Here is a 26,861-nt window from a genome sequence, read left to right as displayed (position 1 = left end):
ACATTGACATATTTGTACAAATATGTTTTTTTAATGAATTTAAATAAATAACTTGGTACTTACGGAAACTACCTTGTCGTTTTCAACAACGTAGTTGGAACAGCCTGCGTGACAAGCCGAGTAGTAAGTTTTACCATCGGATCCACAGATCGGACTAAATTTGTTGTAATCACATTCGCAATCTGTTTCACACGTCAGCGCAAAACTAGACATACTGAAGACGTTCTTATCTTCAACTTTCCTGTAATCATGTTAAGTAATAGTCAAGATTACAATATTTTAAGGTCGTGATATTGGCTTGACAAGAAAAAAAATCAAACACGTTATAAAATTGCTTGCACACGTATTTGACAAATAACCTGATATACTGACTGTTCAGGATGTAACACAAGCCCTGCAAAATCATCCATCGGACATCCAATGAACATCAAAATCCCCATGCCAACGGCATAGACGATAGCTGTGAAGGCGATCCAGGCAGCGACTAGCCTGGCATTGGGTTTCATTTTCAGAATAAATACCCCACTGAGCACTATACCGAGGCCCATTACAAGGATACCTCCGACTCCTGGTTAAAAATGTATTATGTTTACTTTTAAACAAATCAGTTCATTACTTAGCCATATTTTCGATTTCAGACCACCCGAAAGTCGGGATGAGTCTAATTTTTATAACTGTTTTCCATGCCAACCTGAAATCATGTTAGCATGATGAGCTGGAAGTCGGAATTGGCTCTCCAGATACTTTGGTAGAAAAGTGTAGAGGCCGGCGATAGGCAAGATGTGCAGGACGCTGCTCGCAGTTCGAAACATGAGTATATCATTTTTGAGTAACCTTTTGACGGCTTTTGGAAAATCTAAAACAAAAGATATTTAAAATTAAATTAGAAACTTTACGAATATGATGAAAAATTACGTTTAATGCGTTGTAAGTTGTTACAATGAATGAATGACGGTTGAGGATTGACAACTACAGTTGTGAGGTATTACGAGCAACTTCAATAAACACCGACTTCAAAAGACCGTTTAATCGTTAATAAAAAATTGGCAAGATTAATTTCGTTAACAAGTTTAATCCAGAAAAACTAAGGCTCATTGACCTGCAGTAACTCGTGTCGCGCGTCGTTACACGCATGTATATAATAATACCAGCATACCTCAATATGGAGCTTATTAACAAAAGCACTACCGTTCAGAGTTATATGAGATCAGAAGAATGTACCAGTACAATATACATTCACACTATAGATATACACAAGAATAGTAACAGAAGGAAAGAAATACATATGAGACATACAAGCTATTTAAATGCGAGGCATTATTTTTTTATCACAAAGAAAATTAAATCATTTTCAAAGCGGAAAATATATTATGTGTAATCATCATTTGTATTCATGAAAATTTGTCGTATATGTATTTCGAATAAAATTCTATTTGTCAAAGATTTCGTATGAAAAGAGTGAAAAAAAAAAAAAATTAAACAATTATTGCAGTACTGTATCAATGTCAATTGTTTGTAATTCAAATGCGCGTATATTATACTGAATTGAAATACGAAACAATTTTTTGAATTTATTCTTTTTAAATGAAAGAGTTGAAATGATTAGTTTTTTGGGGCTTTGCATATACAGGACTGGAAATATCAACACAAGAAAGTATTTCATTTTGTAAGTTTTTTGAGTATGTAGATTGAAATGAATTTCATATTTGAATAATTCAGACATTTTTGCACACAAAATGTATCAGGTGTTATTTCTTTCCCCCACGACCAGAAGTGCTAAAAATTCGTGACAAGGTTTCAATTTGAAAAGCATGATAAAGTTGATCAGCTTGTTTCTTACAAATAGTAATGCGTGAAAACCAAAGAATTGAAGTATTTCCACATTTCAGTGTACACTATAAAAAATCCGAATTGCAGTCAGATCAAAATGTTGAGCTTCAAAAAAAAAGAAAAAAAATTCTACCCGCAAGTTGGCGGATCGGCCCACATAACATCTACGTTACGGGATCATTCACAGTAGGATCTTGCGACATATTCCGTTTTTCTTTCCCAATATCTCAATGCCCACGCATATTGTTAAAAATCCGCGAGATGTCGTTGCAGACATTCGAATTGCAGGATCGTGATTAGCAGTGAATTGTGGATGCAGGTCGCGTCTCAAGATTCGGCAACAGTGGAATGGTGGGTGTGCGGTAGGGGGGGGAGGCCCCTCAAATTATTGAGAGATTTGCTTTATTGTTAGCCTCAGAGTTGGCCTCTCTGCTTACTCGCTCGCTGCAAGCCTCTATTATACATACGTATGCTACGCGTATTTTTGCACATACGTATGTACACTTGGGGCAATGAATCTGAGACGGTTAGTTTTTTACACTAGACAGTTATGTTGGCAACACAGAGACACCTACAGCGCCACAGTCGGCCGAGCGGAAACAAACTCAATCTCAATAAACAAAACATAACTCATGACCGTCGAAGCTATCCTCAGAATACCGCGGGTATAATGACTTATCAGATTGTCAGAACATCAATTTAAGGTTAGATTCGACGGTCATGGGTTATGTTACGTTTATTGAGATTGCGTTAGTTTCGCGCTCGGCTGACTGTGGCGCTGTAGATTTCTCTGTGTTACCAACGTAACTGTCTAGTGTAAAAAATTAGCAGTCTCAGATTCATTGTCCCCAAGTGTACGTACAGTATTCCCAGCTAATGCCTACTCGCTCGGTCGTTTCGCCGCGGCCGCGGCCGCAAGTCAAGTCGAGTCGTACATGCACACAAGTCACAAGCAACAACTTGTATACGTGTGTTTTCATACACGGTTAATGTCCGCCGTGTATATATGTATAAATGCGCGCGTGTACGTGCATGAGGTACACGTACGTGAAAACGACCCTGAACTTGCCCCACCTAACAGACGGCTGTATATGTATACCATACGCGTTCATTATGTTATTATGTATAAACGCATGCCATTTCGTGGTCAGGCAATGCGTCACGACGATAAGACAACGATCAGAGTCCCGAAATCACTGAGTTTTTGCTATCTATTTTATGCATACACACGCACGCATACATTTGTACGTTTGGAATTTTTTACATGCATGGATTAATTATTATTAAAGCTGTGTGCACAATAAATGGAAGGTGATAAAAATAACAATAACGAATCGATAATACTCTGGGCATTGAAGTTGCAGATATGGAAATTATCGTCCGAGCATGAAATTTTTTCATTTATTTTTTTACACTCACCGTCATAGGATGTATGTCTGAATAATTATACATTTTCGGGTAGATGGAAAATACAAATTGTTGATCGAACCTGCGTGATAAGCTGTTCAATTTCGCCGCAAAAAACAAGTAACACCCGCAGTGTGATTTGCCTAATGAACCAGTTATTTTTTTTCTTTTGATTTTTTCGCGACACACGCTTAAAAATACTCTAAAAGCTTCGTCTCTCCTGAAGTTTGCTCTATATCGATAACCCCGCAAGCGCTTTTACAAATATCCGATTCAAATCTGATTGTAGTAATAAGTATCTTTCACACTACCGTCATGATATAACGCATTTAAAATAGCCCGATTTCTAAACAGATTCGTTCGCCCGGCATTGGAAACAACTTGTGTAAATTTCGAATCATTACCGTACGTTCAGATCGTTGTGTTGAAAATTAGCATGTCGTTTTAAAGTTGATTCTATACGTGTCATACGTCTCCGTGTAAATACTCTGAAACGTCTGTTGAACGGCAAATTTAACAGAAGCTTGATAAATCCACACGATTATGATCAGGTGTAGACAGACTTTTCACACATTCCGAATAAAAATTTTAAGTTTCTGTGTTATTTTATTGCGAAGCAACGGAAGATGTGCAAGTCATGCAAGAAAAGACACGTGATTACTGTCTTGACTTTACCTCGCGTTAAACTTTGCGGTAAATACATACGCGAGAAATTTTTAGGGGGCAGTCTTTATTGGTGTGTATTTTTAGACACCTCAGGTTCGCTAGTATATTTATAGAACGTATCGACAGCCTTTCACCAATATTTAATAGTATGAAATATGTATCACAGTTCCAACTAGAAAGTAGTAAGCATATAATTCATAACGATATTACAAACAACAGGAAAAAAAGAAAAAAAACAACAAACAATCCAGCCGCGACACTTTCTTATTTACAATCATTTCCACAATCGTTATCATCGGCAGCCGTTATGCGTAATTATGCTTAATCATTTTTAATCATCGTAACACGTAGAAGTACAGTAAAATAAAAACGAAAGTATCAGCTTATAAAATGCGAACTTGTTCGCTCACCTTTGAGACTCGGCTTGTTCGCATCATCGCGCCGAAGCGGTGCTTTGCTAGATGGCAAACGCCGAGGAAATGCGAACATGGCGACGCTGGCCAACAGTAGCATCGCCGAAACGAGTACCAAACCTGTAGAGGATGAAAACGTGCCGTCGTTAATCGTCGATATTACGTGTTTCGTATTATCTAGATAATTTTATTTAACAAATACCATAATCGTAAATAAATTCAATCTATCTCTTATGTAATAGAAATAACATCGGTCGAGTTCAACTTTCATATTCACTTAGGTTAATCTGATATTTGTCTTTACCTTTATTTACGGTATAAAAATTAGGTAAAGTGCTCACTGAAACGTAGGCGGCGCTAATCGGAGTCAAGATACTAATGTAATTATTTAAAAATAAATAGTTTCAGAAGAACATGTTTCCGAAAGGAACTACGTTGAAACAAAGGATCGGTGAAAGATATTTCCTCTAGGTGAATAAATATTATTTAGTCTCACGGAAGATTTAAACGTTTTAACACACCTACAATTTCAGGGTGATTCAACGAAACCTTGAATAGATTCGACAAGAAAATTTTTTTTTTCGCCTTCAACAAGAAAATACCTTGCTAAAACATCCCGTTTCTCTCATTAAAATCTCCCGTTTTTACGTTTATATTTTTGATCATGTAAATTAAACTAATGATAATGTTATATTTTACCAGAGAAATTATTTTACACGTTACCTAAACTCAATTTGTATAATGGAAAATCTCATTTTTATATAGCAAATAATAGCCGTAACTTTGTACAACTCTGTCGATAAATTACTAGGAAACTTGCGAAACTTTCGCTGTACCATTAAAATCAAATACTTGGAGTTAAGAACAGAGAAAACTTTCGTATTTTTACCTATATATACATGCAGTACTTTACGAAGCTTTCGCATTATATACTATATACTTAAATGAATATAAGAAGGCGAGGAATTGTTCGCTGAAACGCTAAATGCAGCTCGTAATAAAAGAGGAATAAACTTACCGAGCCACCAGGCACCCACCCATCGAGGATCTGAAGGCGTAATTTCCGGAGTTACGGACAAATCTGCGTACAACATTGTGCAGAGCGATCCAAGTATAAAACCGAGAGCTGGTCCGAGTATTCTCACGCCGATTGTAATTGCTGGAATTTTAGTAGAAAATCATAAATTTTACCTTTTGAAAATTAGTAAAAAAAGACACGCGACAAAAATTTCCAAATCAAGAGACACTCGCTGACACTGAAACGTATATTACAATTACATACTACAAATACATATAAATCTTCTGCATGACAAGAGAAACAATTTTCAGACAATATTCGACAATCTTGAGGTAAAATAATGATGAACAATAAGGATACAAATAATTAAAGAAGCAAAAAGGGGTGTCAAATTACCAAAATAGAGAGGACTCTCTCTGCTAGCAACGTTGTCGTCAATATAAGGAATCCCAAGAGTGTAAACGGCCGTCTGGCCCATTCCAACACCGAGTAAAGAGACGAAGAATATAGCCAAAACTATCGTTGTGATTTTGCTCTGTATCCTCCGTTCCTCTAAGAAAGCTTCCTTGCAGTAAGTTGAGGACAGATTCCGCAACACAGGCGTGGTATCCCTCGTCCTGCGAACGTGTAATTATTTTAGTATAAATATAAAATGATCACTTTTTTTGTTTCAATGTTTCTAAGCGGTGCCGTTGCGCTAGTTTTTAATTAAAATTCGGAATCCTTTGCGACGGAAGAAAAGTTGAAAATCAAAGATCACAAGGCAATTAGAACTTGGATGACAGTTACACGTGGAGGTATATCCATACGTGCGCACGTATAAAACATCCACAGTTATAACTGCGAGGGTCGGAAATATTAATTAAAATTAGAAGCCAGACGGTCGGTCAAAGGACGGTCAAATAATGGTCAGACGGGTGTATTATTAACTGTTATGCTTAAACGACGTATTAAATGTACCTTATACACAGACATAATATGTATACAAGCGAGGTCAGAATTGTTCAGAATGCGCATCCCGGGCAGCATTTCTGCATATCTTTTATACCCGTCTCCGTGTTTGTCTTACTACATGGGTAAACTTTTATCAATCGTTTCATTGTGTATTATATGTAAATATATACCAAAAAATATTCCACATTATTATTATTCATACGGTAAAAGTTCGTTGTTAATAAAGTTGACGCTCGTCTTCACGATTTGACTTGCAGTTAATTGCATAACATATTCGTCAATTTTTGCTTCTCTTGCATATTATATGTAAACAGATTATCGTACCAGTTTGCCTCATTTTCGTATTTTACTCCGATAATGTTAACGTAATGATCTCATGCTGTAAAAATGTTGTCCGGGATTACGAGAAAAAAATCTAATGACTTGTATCTCTTTTTCCACTTTGCATCTCGTAGAAAAAAAAAAAATATCAAATATGCTTAAAACAATAACACATACATGTATATTTACGTCAGTTATTCTAGGAGGAAAAGTATGAATGACGTTCTTTCCGTATTTTACTCACGTGTTTGTATCCCATGGCTCCTCAAGCTTGCATAAGTTTGGTGGAACGGGGCCGGTCGTGTGAAGCATTTCATTTTGCCGCATGAGTTTATCGCCGAATATGAAGTGCGGCATGGAACAGGAGAAGGAACTTACAGCGAACAAGATCATCCCCCACGCTATCCATTTAGGCCTGTGACCTTGACCCCCGTAATAGGTCAGAAGAAGCGACGAACCGATTTGCCCGATCTCGGTTGCCGACATTATTATACCCGTAGTTTTCGACTGTATTTGGAACAACTTCTCTATTGTCGTTATTACAGATACGAAGTAGGTGTAATACATACCCTGGAGGACCTGAAAATTTTACAATTACACCGATTTTAGATAGTTGAGAAAATCGAAGGTCGACATTTTTTCCTCAAACTTCGCTTGCGCATCTCTTTTTACCAATTTAAATATGAATTGGTAAACATAAGTTCAAAATCGTATTTTCGTTCGGCTCGTTGATTAGTTGAAACAATTTAGAATTTTTTAAGAGAAATCGACATCATTGTTTACGTAAATATTATACTGACAATTCATACCATCAAAAATCAATTTGCCCAAGAACAGAACGTAACGAATGTAATGAAATAATATTTAGTCAGACCGTACAATGCTTCCAGGATGCTAAATATACCCAACTTATCCTCGTATAATTTTCAACACAGAAGCTTCTATATACGTATACGTATGTGGTTCAAGTTTGACCCGAATAACTTTTTCGTTAAAGGCTGCTGAACTTTCTAAATCACTATTATTTCACAATTTTTTCTGTTTCGCAATTGCGTTGAGATTGAAAGGTCACATGTAGCAACTTTTTGAGTATATTGACAAATGTCAATGAACCTGCGTTTTGATTATGCAGGCAACACGAAATAGGATTCATGACACAAGATCGGCTTTAAGGTTGCGTGTTTGCTATCCGGTTTCTTAAGATGTCAACATATTTCATCTATTCAATAACCGCCTTCCTGCGTAAGGGTACCCGATTTTCATATTCCCTTTCAAAACCCTAATTTTCAATATCATTCCAACAATCATAACCAATGATTGGAAATTTTGAAACACAATTCGTCGCGTTTAAAAGCAGAACGTAACAAAAACAATTGGTCAACATATTACACAGACGTGTTTGTCTACGTCTAAGGGTACAGTAAGAGAAAAAACAAGCCCAAAACTTTTGAAAATTGCATCATGCAACATATTAAAACCTCAGCAATTAACCCCTAGTTTCTGTGAATTCAATACAGTAAAAAGCGTGGTCTAAACTTGTTTTAATTTCTCCAATTTTTACTATCACCGATGTTACATTGATGCCATTACACTTACCCAGGTGATACAAAAGATGACTAAGAATGCTTGTTTCGAAGCGAAGCACTGCATCCACTTAGGTGTAACGAGACTTCCCCATCCGCAGCTGACATCTTCGTCAGAAAATTCTACGGTGTTTGTGCCATTTGAATTTTTATCACCAGCCTCTGGTTTGCCGTTAGAAACAATTTCGATCGGTTTTCCATTCGGCATAAGTCCGTTGTTGTTGTGCTTCGGTATCGCGTTGCATATAACACCGTTACCCGGTCCACTCAACAGTTTTGAACTCGGTGATATTATCGTCAGCGAATCCACCGCCTCGTTCCCCAGTATCTGCCCGTCCCCGACCGCCATTTTCGTTATCCCCTTTTGTAAAATTTTGCTTTTCTTTTCTTCTTTCGTTCCTCTCCTTATTCTCCTTCCCCCTTCTCTTCTCTTCGCCTGTCTCAACTACGGACCTTGGTAAGGGTCCACACGCTAACCGGCTCGTCTCTTCAGTCTGCAAAAGATAAAAAAAAAGATTGCAGATGTTAAGAATTTATCAACCGCCACATGGTCGTACAATCAATAAAAACATTTTACAGGTCTCGTATGCCAGAGAGGTTGTAAAATTGCGTTTGAATATTTTAATATAAAGAGAAAAACAATTGAAGTGAACTGAACAAAGATGAATAAAAAAAAAAATTGCAAATATCCACCAGTACAAGAATCACTCTTCCGGATCTCTGTGTTTGTGTCGCGAAGATAAACCGTAAGAAAGGACGCGATGGGAAACCAGTTCACTTTCATTACTACGGGTAAGAATGACCACTTTCCTGTTTTCTACGCAGCGAAACTCTATATCACATACATACGCATCGATCGGATAGATCATGGAACAGGACTGCCTGCAATTGGAAAAGATAGCAATTTTACGCATTCACATTACGTATAATGCAAGGGAAAAAACCGAAATTAGTTTGAATAAATTTAATTGCTATTAACAGCAAAAGAAAAAAAAACAGTCATCGATTTATACTATTTTCAGTACACGATACATGCACGTCAATTTATTCAAAAGCATTACTGACAGTTCGTTCCAATTTTTCGTATTACCGCGTTTTCGTTACATCTATATACCATTAGGGGAGTCGTTTTTGCATCAAGGAGGGGAGATAGAGAAAAAAAAAAAAAAATGGTAAAAGAAATCGGCAGGAACTAATTCCGTAACGGTGTAACAGGTCGTATTGTCATCGTCGTTATTCCATCAGCTGTAAGCCAAGTGGTGTAAGTATGCAGAGTAAAAAGCGCAGGCAGCGAACGTCCATCTGTCTCTCTGGAAACAGTCTGAAAGAGTTGGTCTAGGTCGCTCCTTTCACTGTCCTACTAGCGTCTCCTGGTTAGCGGCAGCAACAGCAATAGCAACAGCTGGTTACCCTGCCTCGTGTACCGTCGCTGATCCCCTCCCCCGCACCAAACGTCCCAATTCTATGAGTTTATACTATCAATTAATAGGAATCGATCCCCGTAGTTGGATTCTGTATTGATTGGTAAGTGATTGGATTGTTTATCGGGGGAATCTGATATTGTTGAGTCGCAAAATCAAGATGTCAGCACCAAAAGTGTGAAAACAACAAACCGTGAGATATTATTCCCCTGAAGAACAACTTCGTCGTGAAGAGGAAACTTCGAAAGTGGTTATGCGTGTGGAAAGGTGGTTTGACTGGAGAAATTAACGATTATTGTAATTGAAAATATGACAGGGGTTATAGAAAATCTAATTACGCGCAGATATTTGTTGCGGATAACGTGAACAACGGTTTTGAATGGTTTCGAACGGTTTTAAATCCACCTCGAACTACTTCGAACTGATTTCAAGGAAGTTAAAAACGATTCCGAATGGTTTCAAGGGGATTTCAAACGATTTCAAGCGGTTTGAAAATTAATCAAAGCTGTTTGAAACTGTTTCAAGCAGTTTCAAACGATTTTGAATTGATTCCCAGTGGTTTTAATTGGTTTCAAATCAATCTCAAAAGATTTTAAATTGGTTTCAAATGATTCCAAACGGTTTCGTGTGATTTCAAACGGTTTCAAGCAGTTTGAAAATTATTCGAAGCTGCTGTAAACTATTTCAAGAAGTTTCAAGCGATTTTGAATTGATTTTGAGAAATTCCAACCGTTTCATGTGATTTCCGAGAGATTTTAATTAACATTGATTCTCGAATTCAACGGACGAACAACTTTTCGGGAAATTCTAGTCAACTCACCTCGCGTTTTGTCGAATTCTTAACTCCTTCGTCCGAAGGAAGATCCTAGTTTTTCTAACAGATCACTCAGCCTAGTTTCCTATAGATTAGTTTCCGACCTCGTAACTTTCGCGAGAATTTTATAACATAATGCAACCCTACGAAAATGAATGAAAACATAAGGGAATAAATATGGCGTCCACCTGATATCCGGTATATCGCAGCCTGATACAGCGAACCTGCAACTCTGCAAAATTGTGTGTCAAGTGATCGCCAAGTAGGAGTACAAGTAGCGCCGCAGAGCGAAGGCGAAGGCGAAAAACGTGCGCGGTAAAAGTCCATAGTTCAAAGATAGGAGGAGGCTAGCTCATGCAGCTGCTGGGTCGTTCGCATACGTAACTGCAGTAGCAACGACAACTAATAACATCGCGGTGGGGCAAGGGTGACCCAGTTAGTAGTGCAGAGAAGAAAATTCCTACTCGTAAATGGTATAAACGATCATACGTTTTAAACGACGACAATCGCTACGGTAGAAGTATTACGAAATGGAATGTGATCGAGTAACAACATATTAATCGGCCGCATTCGTAGCTGCCGAAATGTATCGTTCAGCCGAGTCGTATTTGACGCGTATTTTTTCTTTTTTCGATTCAACGTTTGTTAGCAAAGATATAGCCAGTCGAATTTTCACGACGTCACAATGTCCACGTTGCGGTATAACTATATCTATAAAAAGAAAAAATACGTCTCAATTGTTTTCCGACACTTGGTCCGACGGACCTGACGGAGAATTTTTGATTTAACAAGTCATTTTGCAGGTTAAAAGATTTAAAAAAAAAAATTACCCAAATTTCCCGGTTATTGCAAAAAAAAAATAATCCCTGACCTTTTCACAACTTTTGTTTACGTGTAAAGAAATTCCCTGATTATTTCATGATTGCCAGGTCACGCAATAAACTCTGATAAACAGAGCAGAGTTCAATGTTTTCGGCATGATATTGAAAATTTCAAGTTGCCCCCTCCAAAAAAAAAAAAAAATAAATAAATAAATGAATGAATAAATAAAAAACCTTGCGACGAGCGACTGGTACTAAACCGAATATAGAGAAACGGTAAAGGAACCTCTTGCGTTGCATCGTTGCTTGGTTAAAAAAAAAAAATAAAAAAATAAACAAAAAAAAACATATACAACCGCACCCACACAACATGTGAAAGCAATTATTATTATTCCTCTCGAATATGGTTCGGTCAGAGAGGGCTGAATAATCGTAGAGAACAGCATTGGTAGTAATTTTCAACTAAATCTGCAAATAGCTCCAAGTCACGGCCTATAAAATTGTCCTTTAAATAACCTGCATAGCTTGCTGTGCAGCAGCATCAGTAGTGACGGCAGCAGCAGCAACGGCATCAGCGAAAGCTTCCAGTCGTCTTTTAGCTACGCCGTTTGCAGATGCAACGCTCGCCTCGTCGACCGAACTCGGAGACGGTCGGTCTGCCTCCCCTCGCCCCCCCCCCCCCCCCCCCCCGCCTCGACCCTCTTTTCGTCGCCACCGGATCGACGAGCAGCTTCGGTTTCGACCTGCCGCAGCTCGTCGTGTGGTGCACATCGCCACATACGCACGTGGGGCACGTGTGCATCGCGACGGTATGAATGTGAACGGAAGAGAGATTGAACTGGGTCAACGAGACACGCTGCCGGCGCTTTTACGTACATATCTGACGGTATGAAATGCATTTATACAAGACGCGCGTGCGTAACAAGCCTGACAATTATATGCGTGGGTCTTTGAATAATCATATCGTATACGCATACCCTATATTTAAATATGAAACGAGTGAAAAAAAATAACTCGCCATACGCGTAGTTTCGATTCAATGCCCAACCAGTTATTTAAATCATTCTTATTGTTGTAGGTATAGGTTAAATACGAGAATCGTAAACAGAGTTTCGGTATTCGGTGGTTCACCCTGCCGCCGATAGGCGGTTCGCTCTCTCGCGGTCGAATCGAGTTGACGAGAGGCTGGGTTAGCTTGAATTCTGGCTCTTTACAGTCGGTAACTTACCGACGCATTTCATCAAACGGAGCGAGATGTGAAAACAGATTTTTGAGATGACTTTGTAAGATGTACGTTTTGAGAGTTCGAGACCAGACTGAGAAATGCGAAACCTTTTTGGTGATTAAAGAATCCGTAGTTTATTAGTTTACTGATCATGTCAGATGTGTTGTAATGGTATAATACGATTGAGGAATGGATTTATGATTCTTCATGATTAGCTATGACAAGAGCGAAACGATTTATTTCTAAACGCAAACGAATCTTCGCTATTTTCTTTTCTTTCGTTTTAATCTTTACCGAATCGCAACATCCACCAACATAAGGCAAAATAAATTTTTCATCAACTCGCCCGAACTCGACGAGTATAATAAAATTAAAAATACATAAACAATTGAAAATTGTACGTATCAGTTGATCGTGTGACCACAATACACTAAGAAACTTCAGCACATCGTAATTTGTACCTGTCGCGAGCGTGTTGAAATTATCTAATTAAACAGCTGCCCGGTGATATAACAATCGAACAAATTCGAAGGTCTTTAAACCTCCAACAGTAGTTACACAGTTCTGGCGAATCACGGAAGTAGCAATATCGGGGTCCCGACTCCTGTGACGAGGCGGATTTACAGAGTGTGCAAGCCAGTTTTTCGACCGAGCTAAGACAACGAGAATAAAAAAAAAAAAAAAAAAGAGCAACGAACAAAACCAAAACGACCAAAGAGAATTGGAAAGAAAAGGATCTCGCAAAAATTTGGCACCCGGGGGGGGGGCTCTCTTACAGCTTTGCAGATAGTCATCGAATAATGATTCCGGTTGCTTTCATACACACACATACCGGCCCAGAGGTAGACAAAAAATTGCCTGCAGTCATCACGCATGCAGTGAATAAATATATCTGTATACGTGTTTTACAACAGACATGTATTATACACGTAAATACGTATTACGTTATACACATACCTATGCATACGTATATTCGGCAAGAGCGTTTTTACTTTTGACGGGAGGATGACTAACAACAGAGCCTTGGGCGTTTGCCATTTTTCTGTCTAGTCACCGGTCGCCTCGCCGCCTTCTTGCTGCACGCTCCGATGGGTTATAATACATACGTATATGTACGTATAACAGCCTCCGATCTCTGAAAATTGGCCAGGTGTTCCGCTCTGTTCGAAACCGGGTGACCCTGATTATGGTCGGTGAATAAAAGAGGTAAAAGTAAATTGAGAATTGAAGAGAGAACCAAAAAGACAACGTAGTTTTAATGCTTTTATTTTCTTGTCTTTTTTCGCATTTTTTTTTTTTTTTTTTTATTTTTTTAATTTTTTTATTTGCTTATTTTTATTTATTTATTTATTTTTTTTCTTACCCCACTCAACTCCCCTTCTCAACTCGGTTCGCGCCCGCATGATCGACGCGAAACAAATAACTACACACATGCACGTTACATGGGAATATGTGCGCACAGTATTTTACAGTGTTTCGTGAGTGTATTGTACATATAGATATTATAGACGCGAGAGTGTTAAAATCCGCCATTTTTAAACCGCGAGAAGAAAGTTTCGTATTTCACGATACATATGGTATACTATACGCTGCATGTAGGTACGATATATAACCTATATGTTATTGATGAGGCGAGAAAAATAAGAGATAAGAAAAGGAGGAAAAAGATTTATAAGAAAAAAAAAAAAAATACATGTCGTTCTGCCGTCTCCGTACCAAAATAGGTAACTACATACCCACACACGACGATTCGTCGCGCGATTGAGAGTCATCAGTTTTTAACCGGCCGTATCCAGATATGAAAGATTTTTATTTTCATTTTTTATTATCTTCTTTTTACACCGAGTCCGCCCGACCGATCGGGGCTGCGGTCCTCGATCTGCAAAACTTTTAGCCGCAAGCCTTTTTGTTTTTTTTTTTTCATTTGTTCATTCTTTCGCGATCCGAGAAATATTCGCAACGCACCGCGGAATTCGCCACATTATGCATACACTGAGAAAAGTTTAATTAATTACGAGTTATTAGAGAATTGTAGTAAAATCTATACCGTTACAATAAATCGTTTGAAACGTGTGGTCAGAATTATCGTAAAATATTGTACGAGCGGTTAAAAAAATTTGTTCTCCACTTTGTATCCAGAATTATGTTATTCGGTTACGGTATAAAAAAAAAAAGGAAATATTCAAGTACCGTTGAAGTTAAAATGAAATGTATACAACTTTTTTTTCCTCGTGATTCGTATGTTACAAGTAAAGTTTACCCACACTACCCATAAAAATTAGATAGTGAAACAAGTACAAATAAGAATAACACACGTGCAGTTAGTATAACCCGAAAAAAATAACGCGTAATAGAGTTGATGTGGAAATTTTTATCTATCTGTATCAAATCGAATGACGAAACGCTCGTAGTAGCCTCGGGGTGATCGAATACCGCTATAGACACCCGGTACACCTAAGACGATCAACGGAACGGAGAAAGTACGAAAGTGTATCGCCGTCGTCGTCATCGTTTGTTGTTTTATCGGCACGTAGAGTATGTACCGGGAGCACGTGAAGTTGCAGCCGACGGACGACTTATCTCGTATCTTGTTATTAATACGGACCTACGCATATAAATATTCTTGTTTCGATTTTAAACGGTTCTTCGTATCCCGTTACAGGGTTCGTACGGTCGTTTGGTATCTGAAATACCCTGAATTTTCCAAGATTTTTCCAGTAACTTTCCAAAGAATATGCAGAGGCTGATTAGTGACACTATTATCAATACGTTTAATATTATCTAGTAACTATCGTACCGTCTGATTATCGATTTACAAACAATAGCCTGTGATTGCCTTTTTTTTTTTTTCTTTTCGTTAAGATCGACGGTACTTTTGTAAAAACGAGTTCACTTCTACGACAGACCCAAAATTCCAGTCTTACGTTTGAAATTCCCTGACTTTTCTCCTTTTTCCAAATTTTCCCTGTGCGCACGAACCCTGCAGTGATTACAACTCTGTCCGACCATCGTCAATTGTTTTCAACAATTTCGGTCTCACTTACCGATCGATCGTTTTATTCATCGTCCAACGATACGCTTTGCCGCGTATACATTTTATACACCATCGGCTTAACATTGATTCCCTGAATATAGACCTCAGTGTTGATTAGTTTCGATCGATCGAACTTTATTATTATAGAGTTCCATTTACTCATCAAAAACGTATCGTTAAATCTTTTAATATTAACAGGGTAAACCGAGTTATTGACAATGCTCGATCGATAGGAGCTTGAGGTGAATAGTTCTAGTCTCTGTATACTCGTAAAATGATGATTCTTGACAGTATGATTTTAGCAGTTGCACGTATAGTCAAGAAATTTCGCCATATGAGATGCAGCTGCAGTTTGTTAAGAGGTACGGTCATTTTTTTTCATTTCTTCTTCTTCTTCTTCTTCTTATTATTATTATTATTATTATTATTATTATTATTATTATTCCCTCAGTTAGCAACACAGTAAATATAAAGTGGCGAGTCGGGTTTGCGCCGTTGCGCGTTCATTGCCGTACATGCATCGGCGTTGTCGCACGTCGGTGTAAAAACAGCCGGTCTTTTCCTAACGCTTCGCAGCATCTTCGCGACAGTTGCCCTTGTCGGTATAGACAGATGCATATAATCTCTCGAAGTCGTTGCTCCGCCGACGCGAGATGAGATAGAAGCGAGTGACGCGTGTAGGTAAACGTAATAAATGTGTGGGTGCGAATGTAGGTTTAACAAATAATAGTGGCTCGGCACACGAGATAGATTAAGATAGTGCCGGCGGTGCGCGTACGTTACGAAACTTTAAGGGCAGAGCCGAGTATCGAGGCGAGAGCGAGGAGTAGGAACGTGATATATTTTCGGTGGCAGCCGGGCGATTTCACAATGTTTATCAAAACGTTGTGGATATGTTCCGATTAACGAGCTGATCTATTGATTGGGAGAACTGAAAGTGTGGAGTACAATTAATACCACGTCGTTAAAGAAGCTGGTACAAGTGAGCGATCGGTACATCTTTTTCGCTAATTTCATTGCGAAATAGTCGGATCTCGAGGATTCATCGGATTAATCGTTAGCAACAACCTTACCACATCTAGAAATAATATGTTTTGGAATCTGGTAACCGGAGGAAAAAAAGAAGAATTTTGTTGGATATTCGGTACGTTACAGTACATATCCTCCGGATCAAAATTCTTACGGACGCAAGTCTCAAAAATTAGTAGTTTCCGAGATACAGGCTTCGAAGGAAAGGAGTCCAGATTTTTTCGTGACTTTCATGAATTGTAAAGCATCAAGGGGATTCGAAATCAAAAAAATCACTCAACAAACCGCACGTTTGATTCTCGAGAACAGGCAGGAAGCTGTCTGTGATCGATTCCATCCGTGAACTCGCCGTTTTATCGAAAGAAGGGTCAAAGTGAGATTTCGTGTAATAATCGACTAGTCCTGTTTTTCACGCGTGTGCGGAGTCTGCGAATCGTTTGTGATGTGAAAATAGGATAGAAAATATATCTATCGGAACACAACCCAACGATTGAACCGTGTTCGCACACTCTTACACATGGGGGAAAAACGAAGGGGTATAAATAAACGGAAACCGCATTATTGACAGAGTATCACCCTCGTGGCTGTTGCAGTATTAAATGAACTTGCTTGCATGGCCGAGTATGAGAAAGTTCGTTGGACGAACAGAGTTTATACAAGAGTAGACGGGTTGTAAATGTTTCATTACACTTGTGCTTGTATTTTGGTCCGTTGAAAGCTTCGGAGACACTAAAAAAAAAAAAAAAAGAATAAGAATAACTCTAATAAAGAAAGAAGATTCAGAAAAAACACTATTAGTCACAGGTATTATTTTTGTCACCCGTACTGCACATATTATTTTGATAATACAAAATCGCTATCCTGCGATAGCTTTCAGGCATGCAGCGCAATGCAGTGATCGAGTCATGTTGCGGGGGGCAGGCGGGGTTATCGTAATATAAACAAAATTCTAGAGATACGGTGGCCGATGATACGAGAAGGATAAAATAACGAGCGTGCACAACCGCGTGATTTTGTTATTAAGGCCACGTAGTATTCCTACCTTTACCGACCGAGCAAACTCACCCTCACGTTTCGTTTGTCGAGTAAAAAAATCAACGAGATCGGTTTAAATTCCGACAATGCATCGTTCTTTCGCGGTAGAATTTAAAAAAAGTTACTCGTGTTCCAAAAATTATGAAAAAAATGTCACGTTTTCTGACAGGTATCGCTATTTTCGCATTTTTCGGGAGATAATGTACACGGAAGAGAAATCACGTAACTGTAATACGTTCCTGGACGAACTGCCGTCAGTCGCCGGGTATAAGTTACCGAAGTGCTACTTTGTGCTGCGGCAACTGAGTGAAGTAAGGAACAAGCTAGCCGAGCATATTTTGTTAGCTAAATTATTGTAAATAGTATTTCTCGTTTGCTGTACTGAAATATTGCATAAAAATATTCGCACGATGGCTAATTGTACTCTCGGTTGTTTTCAGAATTACGAAAATTCGCTCGACCGTGAACTTCGTGGCCCCAGATATGCGGGAAACGCAAATACAGTAAGACGTGGTCAGAAAACCACAAATCGTTTTGTTGATTTTTGGTATATCAGTAACGTTACCGAGTTCTGTTATAACAGAGCGCTGCACTGTCAATATTTGAACCGATTCCGCCCATTTATTTATTTATTGATTAAACGAAAAATAAGTTTACTCGGTCGATAAGAGTAGGAGTAATTCATGGCCTTAACAACAATTCTTATTTTGGACAGGCTTTGAAGAAGAGAAGAATTAAGAAATGTGTGCACGCACCGCTGCCGAAAACAATTTACCGTGTGAGCACGAACCATATTTAGGCTTTTCATAAATCTTCCAAGATTTTTATCTCAACTTTAACCCGTGCCGACAACAGGGTGAATTTTTCCCGTTTGAAATACACATGTTTCGGACACGTTATAAAAGTAAAAAGCTTCAAAAAATAATCTAAACTGAGAGAAATTTTTAGTTCCGGTTACCGCTCAGTCCTTAACAACTTTCATTTCTTACCACAATCGAAAAATACAGTTCTAAGTACAAAATGAAAATTAGTTTTCTAGCTGTTACCGGAAAGTCTAGTATCCGTTGCTGTTATTTCTCGTTACGATCACTGTTACTAGATTTTCCTGCAACCGTTGCGAAAATTTAATGCTCGTCCAACAACAAATTGACGGGCCTCGTTTAACTAAAAAAGTAGAGTGAACCTCACAAACTGATTTTGCGTTGCAATTACCAAAAAAGGATCGGTAATACCTCGTTTTTCGTAATTCCAACAATATTCAAACAGTTTTTTTAACGATACCTGTTTTACTGAATTTTTCTAGTTACTGTAACAAATGAAATTTTTCTCCGTGTACCTTGTTTTATTTTTTCTACAATTCATACCACCATCATCATCATCATACCATGGAATCTCCGTTAAGAAATAAATTAAAAAAGAAAAAGGTAAAATAAAAAAAAATAAAAAAATCGACATTAGGACTGTACGATAACGGCAAATAAGAAGATTCCGCGCCTGTGCCAAGTGCCGAGGAGCAAGGTGACGGACATGAAACACCGCTCAAGTAGGTATAGTCAGTAAGGATCAGCTGTTTCCACGCATCGTCGGCGAACGATGGAGGGCGAAAGTAGTCTTAATTGTAAGTTATAGTGGTAAAACGACACCGCGGCGTGTTATATAGTTACCAGCAGAAAACACGCGCTCTATTGCGCACGCCTTTAAAGGTATAATCCAAAAACGGAGACTCCAATGCGAGAAGAAAAGACCGATCGCCGATATAAGATACATGACGTATCCCTTTCGTCGTTTCGTCTAGTTTTTCTTTTTTTTTTTTTTCTTTTATCCCCCTTCTCGCTCTTCTCAAGCTTCTTTTGTACATTTTTCACCGCAGTTGCTGTGTGTTGCTCCGTTTAAATCGCGATCGATTATATATTGTTATGTAGATATGTACACACGCACGCACGCACGCACGCCCTTTCTATCAGAAAAGAAATCACCTCAAGGGCCGGTGCCGATAGTGAAAGTTATAAAAAAAAAAAAAAACAGCTAACCGAAATAATAATCATCAACATCAATTCGTGGTACAATAACACTTTTTGACATCATAAGGATTTTCTACTTGACTTTCAACTTTCAAACGATTTCTTCCTGTTTATTATAATGTGTATTATACATATCGCGTGTCTAATGGCATAAGGTCGTAACCTTACTTTGTGACAATTTTAGTTGCCAAAGGGTGTATAATTCTTTTTTTTTCTTACTAATCGAAATCAAGCATTTGAACATACAAAGGCAAAAGGTCGTATGTTAGGCAGATACAACCGTTTTCTATCAATAAGTAGATGAAAAAAAAGATGAAAACAGAAGATCGTAACGACTATGATTTTTTTTATTTATACAATCGTTCTAGAAACCATTGAAATGCATAGATGAATCGAAATCTGCAAAGATTCAAAAATAATAATAATAAAAAAAAATAATAATATAAAAAAACTAGAACATAAAAACAGAAAGTTGTAACCGCCAATTTCTTTTCTTTTTTTTTTTTTTGGTAGGCACAACTTGATGGAATTAATCGACTCAGGTTTTTATGGTTGAATCGGTAGCAGAATGTAGTATTTACCAGTACATACGACCTTTTGCTATTAATTAAGCTCTTGTTTAATTTCACCGTTTCTGACCGTGTTTTCACGATTTAAGCTTAGATGCGATAAAATAAAATATTCACGCCTTTTCGGTTTTTTTAAAAGTAAAAGGTCGTAAGGCGGCGCTTACGACCTTATGCCATTAGACACACGATACAGTTGATCGTATGATAATTCTGCATGCCTGTATCGTAATTGTCCGAAATTGTCTGTCGACCATCGCGGTACAGGCATGGTCTTAAAATAAACTCTATTGAAAAATCCGCACGCACAACAACTGTTGTCAGGGATAAATATAATACCAGACAAAGGTAGTTACGACAGTAAGAAATACAAGAATGCAAAACGATACACTCGAGCATACAACAGTTTTTGCATATTGTAATTGTTGTCTATAAGACAAAATCGGGTAATTTATATTTCATCATTTCATTCTCAATTCCATAAAAAGAACGCAGGCCATAATTAAAATGTTAATAAGATCGCGACGCGTGTTCGCTCTCATCCGATTCGCGAGTTCCGATATCTTTATACTCGAGACAAAATATACCTAGGTATTTTTCATTGTCATTCGAAGCAATTTCGAAAGCTCCTTTTACAATTTTTCGCAATTCAAACGCCAAACTTTCGGAAAACTATTATAAAAAACTGGTAATCTTCATCTGTTTTCGCTGTCACATACATTTCAAAAATTTTCATTCAAAATTCTACAGAAAACAAAACGCGAATCGCGAATAAAACGAAAACAAAAGAAGCGGACACCGGAACAAACCCTCGGTTTTATCTAACATATCATCACGGTTCAAAGATTCCCGTATTATATACGTTGTAGGCATCACCTGCATATGCGCACGTATAGATACAGTATACATGCGTACATATCCGGTGTAAATGGATCCCGAGAGAGGCACAAGTCAGATGCAGCTGTCCGTATGATAATCCTTTTCGTTTTGTCGAATGGGTAAATTCTCAAAAACTGGTTTACTGGTTGCAGGAGTCGAGCCATTTAATACTCTCCGAGGTCTTACACATCTTTGACCCTTTCAAGTCCGATCCACGAAACTTCTCGGATCCCCCGATAATTTACTATATCTAAGTAAGTGTGCGTGTATATATATATATATATACTTCGCGTGTAGAGAAAGAGAGGGAGATCTAGAATCAAATTTCAAAAATTAAAGATAGTGGATCCAATATGGCGGACGAAAATTTCAAATCAGATCGAAGCCGGTGAAAAAAAAACCCTATGCAGGGATTTTCGGGGTCACTGATTGGATTCGCTGTACTGAATTTTCAAAATCTAATATCAGATTCGTAATCAGCGACCCCAAAAGCCTCTGGACGGAATTTCATCTCCGGATTCGATCGAATTTGAAATTTTCATCCGCCATATTGGGTCCACCATTTCGAATTTTTTAACATCCGATTTCAGGTCCGTGATCAGCGACCCCAAGAATTTACAATTTATGTAAAACATGTATGATATATATGTGTGTAGAGGGTTAATTTTTTCGGAAATGAATTATTCCTCCGATATTCACGTTATTTTTCAATCAATTTGTTTCTAGCAATAATAATTCACATTATATCGCGACAAACGCTCTCGAGTATTGAAAACCTATTATCTATACTGTCAGAAATAGCGAAAATTCGCAAAAAAGTATGCCGAAAAGTTCTCTAATATAAAAAAAAAAAAAATTAATTAAATAAAAAATAATTTAACAAGCCGTTATAAATTGATACGCATATAACACAGTTTCTCTTACGGGAATTACATAATAAGGATGTTGAACTTGGTTTTTTTTTTTTTTTTTTTCCAGACCACAGATCTGACGCAAATAGGTGTAATAACGTAATCCACTACGTCGAGAGGAATCAAATACGAAGATAATCATTCCGCCGGTGATTTGAAAGTTGCTAGTTAAGTTTTGTCGCCTCTTAAACATGCATACTTATATATTATACCTTCTACACCGTACATCCGTACGATACGTGTGACACCACCTAAGAATAAACCTATGTTAACGCATACACGGAGGTCTATGAGAATAAATTAGTCATCGGAGGATGGATACGCGCATCGTTGGGACTGCCTCTCATTCATGGTTTTCTCTTCGTTTCTTCGCCGCTCCGAACAAACAGTCATAAGCACATGCGACGTAGCGAGGAACTTGTACAATTGTACCTTGGGCAACAGCAGCGCCTTCGTAAAATCTGTGGGCGGACCGGCGATTTAGTTGAACTGGCGAGGATGACGCGCGGAGGAAGGAGAAAGATGAAGGAGAAGGAGATGGGAGATAATGCGCGTGTTTGTGCGACTGTATGTTTGTTCGAAGAGACAACCGTTTCTGTAATGTAAATGTACACGGATAGTTATTTGAACTAGATTTTGTCATCGCGGTGTAAGTAACGCGTTCCTATTAACGATGACAAAATGTTTCTGGTATATTTGATAGCCAAGTCGTGTTGAAACAGCGTATCACAGAATGGAATGAACAAATTGTCGTTGCAATCATCGGATGATATAAATCGATCAAACGACGAGGTAGAAATTCGTAACGTTGATGTAACGATGCGTTTTTCGCGGAGTTAAAAAAAAAAAGCATTTTAGGATTGCATGAAATTTAGTTAACCGTATTACAGCATCAACGTACTCATATTTCGCAAAATCTTAACAGTTCTTTCATAATTATTCTCAAGCAGACTAAAATGTGAGGAGCAACTTTACAAATATACTGCTTTCGGCAAAAGAAAATGAATTAATAATCATTTACATTAAATGTTCAAGTAACTGCGATTAATTACTGTGAAAAAATATTTCCTGATAAAGGTATATTATGTATGTATACATTAGGGTGGTCCTTATTTGGGGGTCGGAAAAATTTTCTATGGGACGGCCCACAGATCTGTTCTAAATCATTAAAAAAAATCTGTGCAAAGTTTCAAGCCCTTGCTTCAACTAGAACACTTGCTTCTAGTCTCCGCAAGTTTAAACGTAAGATGCAAGTAGTTTTTACAACGAGTTGTTTCGTTCGGTATGACTTTGGTATAAATCAAGGGACCGATTTGAAACTTGGCAGGGTTGTTGCTTATATGATGACAGAGAGAAGCCGAAGAAATTAAAAAATTTCATCATAATTTTATAATGTATTTATTTTTCCACACGATGTCATTATAAGCAACAATCTGCGAAGTTTCAAATCGGGTCATTAATTTATACCAAAGTCCGACAAAACGAAATAACTGATTTAATGTAAATATATTATACATTGTACATAATATGTATAATTATATGTGTGTAATTGTTGGATAAATTGCACGGATGTGAAATAAAATTTTCTAGTTGAAACAGATACGTTCTGTAGTAGTAATTTTGACCGAAGACGACTTCTTCTTCTTTCAATCTACGACAAGTGTCCGTAACTTAATATTGCTAGTTTAACAAGTTTTACAATTAGTCGTTAGACTTAGCGCATATATTCTTGCATTTAGCTTTCTGACGCTTGTTTTGAGAATTTCATTACGAGGTGTACTCAATTTATTGAAAATTGACGGTTGTTAGAGCGTGTAGAGAAACGGGGCGAAGATAATCGCATCGCTGAAACGTATGTGTCGTAGATATACATCGCATTAACGCTGCGCAATTGGGTAGTTTGAAAAGAAGTAAGAGAAAAAAATTTGTTCAAAGTGCTTGAAAATTGTCTGACGAGTCAATGACCTGGCAAATATTATTTTTCTCTCTTTTTGTTTTTTTTTTTTCATCTCGTTAGGTCAATTTAGATTTGCGGTGAACGGGCGTTACACGCGATGCTGCGACGACGAACGACGTGCACAAATCTACAGAGGTGAATTACGGGTAATTTTGTAGATTCAAAAATTGGTCTAGCAGCTTTATATATACATCGTCTATGATACGTAGACACTTGAGCGAAATGAAATAACTTTCCATAGCCGAAGTAGGTATGATATGTAACGCTTGCTCGAATATTCTACAAGCTCCCGCCATTTGTAGAGCTTGAAAGTAACTTGCGATGAAAATTTTATAAGATCTAATAATTTTCGAATCGGTTTAAACGGATGTTCTATTATCGCACTTCCTCAGCATAAAAAGTCAATTAAAATATGCATTAAGAGTCTTTCGATTCTTGAATAAATTCCATTCCTCGGTTTTCAGGGTCGCTGATCGTGAACTTTACGCCTAAAATAATTCCGAAGGTAGTATAACTTCCGGAATGGTTAAAACTTCGTTCAGATAGATAGGTCCATTGAATTTCATTTCAAACGGTTCTCTCTTCCGTCTCATTGTCTCACATCTGAAATAAGCGTTATCTAAATTACACATTTATCTCTACCTCTACAATTTTTTATTCAAAATTCGATCATCACCACGTATCATCGTGCTATTTGCCACGCCAATAAGGAGACACGTTTTCGTAGAATAAGAAAAGTGATGGATGTAAGTCATAAGCCAGACTGAGGAGTAGCGGATTTTTCCGATCAATCTTTCTCTCTCTCTCTCTTTGTCTTACTGCAAAATACTGTTGTTTTAGGCACGATTGTAAAGCTGAGTGCCTATTAGATTTGTCACGAGGAAAAATGTGTCTTCGAAGAAACGAATAAAACAAATAAATAAAAATTCTCTTCGTCAACTTGCAAACATGTTTCCACCGCCACGGGCTGCACACTTGTTTGCTTTCTAGCGCATTATTTCAGACATTCGTAGAGTCGGTTGATTTACATCGCTTGAGAATTCTGTGAATATGAAACTTGACAAATTTCCAAAATCTCGGGTTTCTCGTCTTTCACTTACATACGTTAAACTTCTGGTTTGTCACGGCGATACGGAACTATCGAAAGATCGATAATTTCCAATGTGTATATTTACAAAAATGGATCTTGGTAAAAGCATTCGGTATCGATTTAGTATGACGTTAAAGCTTATACCGTTAATCAGGAGATTGGTGAGTTTCAAAACCAATACTTTTTCGTTCATTTTATTACGAGATATCAAATTCATTTATTAAATTTATCAACTTCCCATATTCGTAGGCTGAAAAGAAATTCTTAAAAATCGAAGAAAAAGAATACCAGAATTATATAAAACAGTCTAGATATCGACTTTTCATTTTAAATCACTTTGAAATATTGTTTTATTACTTTGGTATTGGTGAATAGTTAATTTTCTTCATAATTGTACCGATATTGATTTTACACAGCGATATTGAAATTACTATTTTCAGATAGAGACTAATCTGTTTCAGTGAGTGTGTAAAAAAAAAAAAAATCATCAGCCCAACTAACTAAATCGCTGTGGGATGAAATTAGATAATGAACCATTTTAAAACGATTTAAAATGAAACATCAATATCCAAGCTTCGTTATACAATTTCATTGTAATTTTTCTTCAATTCTGAGAAAATTCATTTTAGATTACGATCATATAAATATAATGAGTTCCTAAGGTTTGCCCATCTCGTAATCAAATTAACGAAAAGTTATTTCAGGATTGTCTGATATTCGATAAACCATAAAATGCTATTTAAGTATAAATGCTATTTAATACTATTTAAGTGATATCAGTCAGTTTTGTAGCATTTATAAATTAATAACATCATTATTTCAAACGGTTCGATGTTTGAGGCCTGATAACTCCGAAACGACTTACCTTACGCAAATCTTTATTCGGATCTTTTTTGTAGAGCGTAAAATTTCCTACAAGAATATGTTTTGTTTATATCTTCACACTGATTCGTTTTCAAGCAATAAAATTCTAAATTTAAAAAAAAAATTTTCCGATGTTATTTAAATGGGAAATAGAAAATTGAGAATCGCCACCTCTAAATATCAATATTAAGAGCTCATATTTTACCGAGGTCATTTTTGAGGGACACTCGGAAGATTTTTCAATGTTCTTCGAAAAAAAAAAAAAATAGTCGGTTTTTTTGAAACACTCCAATATATACTTGTATTTTACAATGTCGAGTAGTTATATACACCGAGAAAATAAATTTTCAAAATGAGCCAATAGTTTCAAACATACATTGCGTCGTAATGCTGTTAAAAATTCGGAAAATAAAAAATGACGTGTACCTTAACACTAGTTGCGGTAGAAAGCAAAACTTTTGTAGACCAGCGAATATTACATAATATTTAAGAATCGCCGTTCCAGCCACGCGCACACGCGAAATTCGATCGTCTCCTACAAGTGGTTCGTACATGTTTCAAATATTTTTCATCCAATTTTCATCGGCAGGTGTTTTTTTTTTTTCGCGCGTATTAAAACAAAGCCAAGATATGAAATGCGCGCGCATGCGCAGCTGGCGAATCGGGATCAGCACACATCGGACGTCGCGCGGCGATTTCGCGCCTAAATAACAAACGACGGAGGTACAAACAAACGACGAGGTGGATGCAGACACGCACACCTGGTTCTCAGCCGCCGTTTGTTAAAAAAAATACGAATCGTAAGACGTGAAAGAAGGAACGATTTGAACATACCCACGTTATACGTAGGCAGATACTACGTGCACACGATGCGCGGCGACGAGAAATAGATGCACGCGTGCGTTCGTGAAACCGCGGAGTGTCGAGCTAAGCGGCCGTAGCCGCAGCGAGACTATTACAGAGTTTAAAAAACAAGCGAGATCACCTTGAGACGCCTTTCTA

At 37.6% G+C, this 26,861-nt stretch overlaps 1 protein-coding gene across 14 annotated transcripts in view; it reads right to left on the bottom strand.

Moving 5' to 3' along the window:
- Positions 1–26,861, bottom strand: part of Oatp74D (Organic anion transporting polypeptide 74D) — a 103,108-nt gene that overhangs the window by 25,493 nt on the left and 50,754 nt on the right. For 11 of the 14 annotated variants that reach the window (XR_006881695.2, XR_011176458.1, XR_011176459.1 and 8 more), the window contains 8 exons: positions 8,206–8,686; positions 6,854–7,188; positions 5,731–5,951; positions 5,335–5,475; positions 4,314–4,436; positions 692–856; positions 373–568; positions 64–241 (listed from right to left, as the gene is read on the bottom strand). Coding sequence is in view for 7 of the 14 variants with exons in the window: in XM_046612837.2 (XP_046468793.1) it covers positions 64–241; positions 373–568; positions 692–856; positions 4,314–4,436; positions 5,335–5,475; positions 5,731–5,951; positions 6,854–7,188; positions 8,206–8,541 (1,695 nt within the window). In the remaining 7 variants the exon portion in view is untranslated. Of the gene's footprint in view, positions 1–63; positions 242–372; positions 569–691; positions 857–4,313; positions 4,437–5,334; positions 5,476–5,730; positions 5,952–6,853; positions 7,189–8,205; positions 8,687–13,430; positions 13,450–26,285; positions 26,306–26,693; positions 26,714–26,861 lie in introns of those variants that run through there. The other 3 variants (XM_046612842.2, XM_046612840.2, XM_046612838.2) reach the window with 3 other exon arrangements.

The sequence above is a fragment of the Neodiprion pinetum genome, chromosome 2 (assembly GCF_021155775.2).
Source record: "Neodiprion pinetum isolate iyNeoPine1 chromosome 2, iyNeoPine1.2, whole genome shotgun sequence".
In the NCBI taxonomy this organism is placed as follows: Eukaryota; Metazoa; Arthropoda; class Insecta; order Hymenoptera; family Diprionidae; genus Neodiprion; species Neodiprion pinetum.
Note: the sequence above shows the minus strand (reverse complement) of the source record. Positions and strands in the feature narration are given on the sequence as shown.